Consider the following 8,725-nt stretch of genomic DNA (forward strand, 5'->3'; position numbering starts at 1 on the left):
TTGGGGTCATTTTGTAGTTAGCCTAAAATGTAGGGACCAAACAATAAATATTTTTGTTCAAACTTTGTAGGTGCCTAACTCTTGGACTTGCCTAACATTCTTGATCAAACTTTGCAACTTGCCTAACCATTGTGGCTGCTGCCAAATTAATCCATTTGCCGACATCCGGGAGTATTCCTCCGGCCATCGGAGCGTTGCCGGCGTTGTCCAACGTTATTCTCTGTCATAACCGTTTATCCGGTTCAGTTCCCCGGTTCGATTCCAAAACTCTAACCCGGGTTGACCTCAAGCACAACGCTCTCTCCGGTCGGCTCCCGGCTAATGCTTTCCCTCCGTCGGTTCAGTACCTATCATTGTCATGGAACCGGCTGACCGGGCCGGTCGACCAGATCTTAACCCGGCTGAACCGGCTGAACTATCTCGACCTGAGCTTAAACCTCTTCACCGGCGTTATTCCGGGGAACATCTTTAACTTCCCCATCTCAAATCTCCAACTCCAAAGAAACCAATTTTCCGGCCAGATTAAACCCATCACTCAGGTCACAATCCCCACCGTCGATCTCAGCTTCAACCGTCTCTACGGCGAGATTTCTCCGCTCTTCTCCACCGTGCAGAATCTTTACCTAAACAACAATCAGTTCACCGGCCAGGTCCCCAGAACCATCGTGGACCGGTTACTCTCGGCCAGTATTCAGATTCTTTACTTACAGCACAACTATCTCACCGGAATCTCCATCAACCCCGCGGCGGCGATTCCGGTCAGCAGCTCACTGTGTTTGCAGTACAATTGTATGGTGCCGCCGGTTCAGAGCCCCTGCCCGTTGCGAGCCGGGCAGCAAAAGACCCGGCCCACACAACAATGCATCGGCTGGAAGGGTAAAACAGGGAATTGACAGCTGCGTCAAGGGCAAAAAGGGAATTTCACTTATCCTGACGGGTCGGAGTGCGTCAAGGGCAAAAAGGAAATTTCACCTCTCTTGACGGGTCGGGGTGCGAGAGTCTGAAGCTAGAGAATTTTGTCTTTCGTGGGCAAGGAATAGTATTTTCATTATTATTATTATTGTTATTATTATTATTAAATTTTTTCAGGAGATATTTATTTATTAAATTTTGTAAAAGTATGTCATAAAACAAAAATGTGCATAAATTGATTGTGGATTTTTTTAAGGGAAGTTTTTGTCTGTTTTTAAGTTTTATGTATTTTCACAAGAAGGAGATGAAGAAGTACGATTGTAATAATGAAAGAAGTCAGAGAACATGGTTGGTAGGCAGTATACTGTTAATACGCCGTTGCTAATGTCTGTGACCATCGACAATAATGCATGTTTGGCCATGGCGCTCCTATACACCCCCACCTTGTTGTCGGGATAACGCGGGACAAGAATTATATTTCAGTCACTCGGTTGCCTCATATTTCGAGATAAAAATTGATTCTTTAATCTCTATCGTGAGATTGTTGAGAAGCGAGTAGATTTAGTTCGACACGATTACATCTTTAAAATTGAGTGTAAAGAAAACAGAGTGGAATAGATTGACAACACTTGTCTTCAGTCTTCACGGAAGAGTCTAAACTAGGTTTGTTGAGTGGGTCGGGAGTGCGAGGGCAACACCCCCACAATACAGTACAACGATAATTTTGTTTGTGTACCATTAGAGTTGTTTATTAATATGATTCTTGTAATCCTAAATCTTTTATCATCACAATTAATAAAAGATCTCCTTCACTCTCATAGACGTAGGCTCTCAGCCAACCCACACAAACTCATTTTCTTTGTTTTGGTTGTTTTTGTTTTTTGTTTTATTTTTGTTTCTTTTAACCTCTCGATCTCATTTTTCTCAACAAAACAAATAAACAATGTGAACCACAAATGAGGATGCCATCGTCATATTTCAGTTGTTGTATGACTTTAACACAAAGGGACAGCTCAAGTCGCAAAGGAGCTTCTTTGTAGGGAACCCCAAGTCAATTTTCACAAGTGACAATTTCCTTTAGGAAATTCCTGTAGACCCGAACTATTAAACAGACGGAGAAAGACCCAGAACACTTCGTGGATTAACACACACGAACAAAAAAAAAAAAGTAGTTGTATGACTTTTGAGAAGTATGTAAGTTGTTGGTCCAACAAGCACTAAGAAAAGCCGGGTGGGTTCGGTTTCCAATCTGTGCATATATATGGTGTCTATAGTCCCCCATGAATCATCATATTTACAGTCCAAAATATTCACAAATCACTTTATTTCATAAGCTAAAACTCGCGAATTCACTTAACTTACTAGCAGAATTATTCCTTCCTTCCTGCCTGCGCTGCTGCATAAACATCATATGACTGCTGCAGTTTTCATGAATGCAGCAGAACATGGCTGCTATTGTCATCCTCGGGATCATCTTCTTCGAGGCTGCTTTCGCTTTGCAGGAGTTGTCACTTCTCCATTCTCTCCAAATTCCCATTTCACGATATCCCCATCCCACGAAGAGCTAACGAGCATTGGATAATGCGGGTGCCAGCTGCAATCTCTTACAGTCGATCTATGGTGCTTCAGTTTCGCGACTTGGGCACCGCTCACCTGGTTGACAAAGGCAATGTTAATGTGCATACAGAGAAACGACCAAGAAATGATTGTATATTTCAAAGATTTTTCGATTTCAAAAACTAATCCCGAGGTGGAAAATATCAATTACAGAAGAGGATCGTGACATTCGTGTGTGCATCTTATAAAGAAAAACGAATGGTGTTAATAAGCCTCGATGCATACCAAGTCATAGACATAAACGCACTTGTCATGAGATCCAGTGTAAATATACTTCTGGGCCGTGCTGCAAAATACCATATGAGAAAATTTCATGGATTTATTCCAGGGCTTGAATCACAAAAACTTGAGCAAGTTAAAATGAATGGACAAAATGGAAGTGTAGAAAGAGAGAACGGACTTATAACGAGGGCGTTTGCTTTGCTTGCACTAACCTATATGCCGGGGAGAAGTAACAGCGAATCAGAGTACGCAATACTGCATGGCCCTTATAAGTAGCCACCGATTGATCACTGGGGTGCTTCAGGTATCTCGCCTGAGGAGGGTAGTCCATCCATCTGTAATCCCATTCGTAATTCCTAAAACAACCCGTGCTGATAAAGAACAACGAAGCGTAGAAATGTTGCTCGTTAGATTCTCAAGAAAGGAATAGAAGTGAACATGTAATAACGTTATATGCTCCTCCCGGGAATGGACATGAAAACATGTGAATTATAAGTTGGAGAAAGTTGCAATAGAGGAGAAATGATTCGAGGAGCCATGGCGTTGGAGGGTGAACATACCAAGTGGCGTTGGAGGACATTTTGCGGATATCCCAAAGCTTGATTGCTTGATCTTTACCATTTGATATGAGATAGCGGCCATCTCTTCGGCTGTCAACACAAGTAATACCTTCTAGGTGTCCCATGAGCACTCCTTCCGATTTACCTTGGGTTCTAATGCAACGTCTGTCCCAAACCTATTATAGAATGCATCGTAATTCATAAATACCAAACTTGCTTAAATTAAAAAGACCTAACATGCCAAAGACCATGTGGTCTAGTGGCACCCGGTTGCACCCCACATGGGAGGGGGTGGGTTCGAGCCTCAGTGGAGGCGATATTGGCTTTTTGTGCTTCATTTGGTTGGGAAAGTAGCTATGAACAAATACTACATTGTAACAAAGTCAGTAGTACTAAAAAAAAAAGACCTAACTTCACTAGCAAAAACTATATATGTATGTTTGTGAGTGCACTACATTTTCTCGAGGCATAGTAAAAAGGCAACGTTCTAATGAAGACCATATTCTCAACTCTTTCCATGCTCAAGATAGATCTCAGGCATTACCTTACAGAGATTATCGTCACTTCCAGAATAAATAAGGTTACCGCTTTCTTCAGCAAAACAAACGGTGTTGACATCGGACTGCATCAGAAATAAACTTCGTTATGCATGCAAATGACGGGTAATTGGAACGATGAATCTGTCATCACAAATTGACCGTACCCCATGTGCAGAAATCCTAAGGGAAAGTTTATTTGCTTCAAGATCGTAAACATAAATCGCATCATCACTGCTCCCAGCTACAACTTCCCGGCCATCAGTGGAGTGCTTCACAGAAAAGATTCCAAAAGAATAGCCGTTATCGTCATCAGAGGAAAAGTCCAAACCTTCATGGATCTCCTGCATTTAGAGTTGCAAAGGGTCACTTTTTCAATGTTAAGAAATCACCTTACAAAGTGAAGTCCAAATCATATTCCCGATAGCAAGTATATAAATTGGTTCATACAGTGACGTTTGCAACCGATTCGGTGGTACCAGATCCAACATTTACAACGTGAACAATGGGTGACATCGTGGCATAGACCTGCAAGAATAATTTCCCGACAAAGATGTGAGATTTGTGGCTGCAAATATGTTAAGCACTACAAGCGAAGACGAGCCTAACATAATGAATTCGGATGATTTAATATGTAACAAAGTTATCATTTAAATATATTGCTTTGTAAGCATGGGTCTCTTGGGATTAGAATCGTTCCTGAGCTGTAATTGAAGACAAACACGAATTGAAGCACAAAAGAGGATATGAGTATTCAAATCTATGAAATTTAAGTGTACAAACTCACGAGATGCCGGTGATCTGGTGAAAGAGATGTGTCGGTAACTGTCCATCTCAAGCTTTGGGCCTGAATATCCTTCTGGATTTTCCAGTCTTTTTCTACGTTATATATTCGAATATGGCTTCCCTGTTTCATACAAGTAAAAATACGCCATTACAAGTTAAAATGAGGTGAAACTCCATCAGATTCCAGTCCAAATCGAACATAAAGAATTAAACTTTGACTTCTTGGGTTAGACCCCTTACGGGAATGGAATATGTACACAACAACGCGGTTTCAAATGGGTGTTTACACAACTAGGAACCATGAAATTAGCGGTCAACACATGAGCACTTGGCCACTCCACCAAGCTCAACCTTTATTTTAGAGGACTTAATAAGTTAATATACAGTGAAAATTGCAGCACGTCAAGGCTAAAATGCACACTTGCCGATAAATCATAAGATGGAAAGCAATAACACTAAGATACAAATACAGTCAACCGAAAAGGTTTAATCAAGTGCTCATTTTCAGCAACCTGGAAATATATAAAGTCAGCAATACCTGAAATGCAGCTATGAATAGAGAGCCATCAGCAGAAAACTGTGATACATAAGCCCTCGTTGGCATCTGGTCTACAACACAAGGACTATTTACAGGCAGATACCTACTTAAAGCATGACAACGATCAGCCGACGAGAAACTTCCTCTCCCCGAGTAATTTGCTTCTCGGCCGACTAGCATCTTGACAATTGAAACAGGAACATCCTTCTTCACACCTAGCACCTTGCTCAAGTTTTCATTAGGTTTGGATCTAAGCCTCGTGAGCTGAGCAATTTCATGGTCCAAACTATGTAAATGCCCGTCGTGCTGAGCCATCCTCGCAACCTCAGAATTAGCACGGCTCGAGCCATCTAACAGTCCAGAATCTACGTCCAATCTACTCAGAGCAAACCCCATATCCTCAACCAAAGCCTCCGGAACCGGATATACAAAGTACATTTCAAGCAAAGCCCCACACCCAAAATTTATCCACCCAACATACAAAATGCAGCTGAAAACTTCTCATTCATCCCCAATTGAGTTCTCACAACACTAAACCTGCAAAGAACAATGCAAATGCAGGGTATAATAACACTAACCAAAACTCCAAACCTATAATCAGATTAGGGATACCATAAAAATCGAATCTTTATAGCAGTGAAGTGGATTCAAATCAGTTAATCAAGCATTTCAACAAACACCCAAGACTCAAACTTGTCCACACAAGGGCACACCAAAATCGGTTCAACTCCCAAAATTCTGCAGCCATATATACACAATACAGTAGCTCTCTACATAATATGCAGTGCAGCCTAGGCTAGAATATATCATCAAAAGAATTCATAGCAATTCAAGATCCTTCCAGCTTTTCAGGATTAGTTGTCTGATAACCAAAAAATAAAATTAAAAAGAAACCCAAAATAGCAGCTTGGCTACAGACCAAGAATTGGAATGCACTTTATAGAAAGAAGAAAAATCAGCAAAAGTTCATAAATTTCACTCACCTGATTGTTCGGGCAAAATGGTTGTTGAGTTGCGGGGCTGATACAGACTCAGTTTTCTTTTTTTTTCTTATCATATATCCTCTGCCCAGTGCCCACCTTCTCAGGAAAAAAACCCCAAATAAATAAATAAATAAACACTCGTCAATAAATGGAGGAGAAATTACGGAATAAGAATCATTTATTTTTATTAATTTCTCGTAAATTAATCAATCTCTTCACGCTTTATGAGGTAAATCTTAGAAGTGATTGTGTAATAAAGGAATACAGATTACGATTTGGGGGTAAGTGATGCTTTAAAATTTTGTTTATAAATAAATATTCTGATATTCCTCTTTATACATTATATACTACTAGTATTTTATATAGTAGTATATACGCATTAAGCAATGAGCAAAAATATATACTCAATATTAAATATTAATTATATTATAATATTTTTTAAATAATAATATACGGAGTATAATTATTAAAAAAATTCATAGTTATAGAATTATGGTAATTTGAATAATAATTATAGTATGATTAAAATTATTAAATCAGAATTTTAGATATCATAAATTACTAAATATAATTATGGTACCATTTAATTAATATGTAAGTAAAATCAAACTTATTTTTTATATTACTCTAATATATAATGTATACATGTATTATTATCATTGGAGAATACAAGAAAAGATATTGTGTAGGTATATGCATAATAATAATAATGGGAAAAGATAACAGAATGTATAATGGTATGAACATTTTTGTTTAAAAATCTGTATAGTAAAACTCTTACAGCATAATGTATTACAAAATAAACATAAATTAAAAATATAATCTAGATTGAAACTTACTGTGTTTTTAGGCAAATTATACTGTGCACCACGTACCTAAACGACGTCGTTTTGAGCATTGTAAACTAATCGTCCGTTTTTTTTGGAAATCACGTTTCCTGTTTCAGCCAGTCTCTGTATTTATGTTAATATTCTGTGTATTCCAGGCAATCATTCTGTGTATTCTAGGCAACCGTTCTGTGTATTATAGGCAACCGCTATGTGTATTCATGTTAGTAACACATGTTGTGATTTCATGTTAGTAACACATGTTGTGATGTGTTTGTGCATTTGAATGTTTAGGATGATGAGTTCTGTGTATTTTGTGTAAATATGAATGTTTAGGATGATGAGTTCTGTGTATTTTGTGTAAATATTATGTGTATTCATGTTATTAACACAAATTGTGATGTAAATATTATGTGTATTCATGTTATTAACACAAATTGTGATGTGTTTGTGCATTCGAATGTTAGGAGGATGAGTTCTGTGTATTTTGCGTCAATATTTTGTGTATTATGGGCAAACACTATGTGTATTTTAGGCAAACGTTCTGTGTATTCTATATAATGATTATGTGTATTATAGATAATAAATTCCCTGGAGTCATTCGCGTCCACTAACATCTGTGTATTTTGTGTCAATATTCTGTGTATTCTGGGCAAACCTTTTGTGTATTCTAGGCAAACGTTCTATATATTATAGATAATGATTATGTGTATTATAGATAATGAATTCATTGAGTCATTCGCGTCCGCGTCTACTAACACCGAAACGACGTCGTTATACGTACGTGGTGCACATTGCTATGTGCACCGTGGTGCAGGGTATAACGATTGGTGTTTTTAGATCAAGTGTTGAATGATCATGGACCATGGCATATAGGAAATGGGTTATTCCATTTCTCTAGAATTTGGATGCATGAATTGTAAAGACTTGTCTCTTAAGGTTATTTGGGCCTAAGAATATGCAAATCCAGCGAAAGCCCAACTCAAGATGTTTGCATGGTAAGATTGCTAATGGCAATTTATATAATGGACTAGGATTCATGTATCATTATGGACCTTAGATTGAAACGATGAGATATAGAATTCATACTCGTAAGGTACAAAATTTCATAATACAAGACACAAAAAATTACAACACAAGTTTACATGTCATATTTTTACTTATTTTTCAAATCTAATTTAGGTACATAATTTGTGTGCATAGATACAAAATTTCACAATTACTCATTTGTTTCATATATAGAATTCATACTTTTAAAGTACAAGTGTTTCATAACACAAGACACAAAAACTCACAACATAAGACACATACACATCTTCAAGGAAGGAGTGTCAAATATTTGCAAGCCTCGATCATGCTGGAGCGATCATCATTAGCAAGTCTGCTGCTCTACTATGCTCTCTAACCACGTCTCCACTCAAGTTTCCACTATCTCTTCAAAACACTTTACTAGATTTCAAGTAAATTTATCAATAGTAAATCTTGTGTGAGACACTCTTACATAAAATTTATTCACTTATCAATGGACTCTAAGAAAAAAATATCATTCTTCAACCATTTACATGTCCAAAGTCTCTTGTTTAAATTTTATTATGTTTTGTCATTTTTTGAGATTCTACTTAATATAAATAAGATTAGTCTCGCAGTGTGATTATCCTAATTAATTCTAAATAAGATTAGTTTTGAAGAAATTTATAGTCGGATCAAAATAATTTATATTTATTAAATCGTAGATTTAGATGCA

The 8,725-nt window shown here is 37.7% G+C and overlaps 2 protein-coding genes and 1 long non-coding RNA gene across 3 annotated transcripts in view; 1 reads left to right on the top strand and 2 right to left on the bottom strand.

Moving 5' to 3' along the window:
- Window positions 1-278, bottom strand: part of LOC116003830 — a 3,145-nt gene extending 2,867 nt beyond the window's left edge. Inside the window, exon 1 of the long non-coding RNA XR_004094715.1 lies at window positions 164-278. This is a non-coding gene — a long non-coding RNA (uncharacterized LOC116003830). The remainder of the gene's footprint in view (window positions 1-163) is intronic.
- Window positions 1-1,190, top strand: part of LOC116003829 (probably inactive leucine-rich repeat receptor-like protein kinase At2g25790) — a 3,553-nt gene extending 2,363 nt beyond the window's left edge. The window contains exon 2 of the mRNA XM_031243769.1: window positions 164-1,190. Within this exon, the coding sequence (XP_031099629.1) occupies window positions 164-893 (730 nt within the window). The 3' untranslated portion in view covers window positions 894-1,190. The remainder of the gene's footprint in view (window positions 1-163) is intronic.
- An 879-nt stretch (window positions 1,191-2,069) lies between these two features.
- On the bottom strand, window positions 2,070-6,285 carry LOC116004957 (LEC14B protein). Its single transcript, XM_031245160.1, has 10 exons — window positions 6,155-6,285; window positions 5,172-5,708; window positions 4,635-4,754; window positions 4,298-4,375; window positions 4,015-4,191; window positions 3,856-3,933; window positions 3,312-3,487; window positions 2,964-3,122; window positions 2,755-2,815; window positions 2,070-2,565 (listed from the first exon to the last, which is right to left on the bottom strand). Exons 2-10 carry the CDS (start codon window positions 5,607-5,609, stop codon window positions 2,383-2,385), a joined length of 1,470 nt encoding a protein of 489 aa, XP_031101020.1. The 5' UTR covers window positions 5,610-5,708; window positions 6,155-6,285; the 3' UTR covers window positions 2,070-2,382.
- Between the last annotated feature and the right edge of the window lie 2,440 nt (window positions 6,286-8,725).

The sequence above is a fragment of the Ipomoea triloba genome, chromosome 14 (assembly GCF_003576645.1).
Source record: "Ipomoea triloba cultivar NCNSP0323 chromosome 14, ASM357664v1".
Classification (NCBI taxonomy): domain Eukaryota; kingdom Viridiplantae; phylum Streptophyta; class Magnoliopsida; order Solanales; family Convolvulaceae; genus Ipomoea; species Ipomoea triloba.

Coding starts and splice junctions, on each gene's coding strand:
- LOC116004957 (XM_031245160.1), bottom strand. CDS start 5,609: ATGTACTTTGTATATCCGGTTCCGGAGGCTTTGGTTGAGGATATGGGG. Junction 4,376..4,634: donor CACCAGATCACCGGCATCTC/GTGAGTTTGTAC, acceptor TTATTCTTGCAG/GTCTATGCCACGATGTCACC. Junction 3,123..3,311: donor ATGTCCTCCAACGCCACTTG/GTATGTTCACCC, acceptor GTTCTTTATCAG/CACGGGTTGTTTTAGGAATT.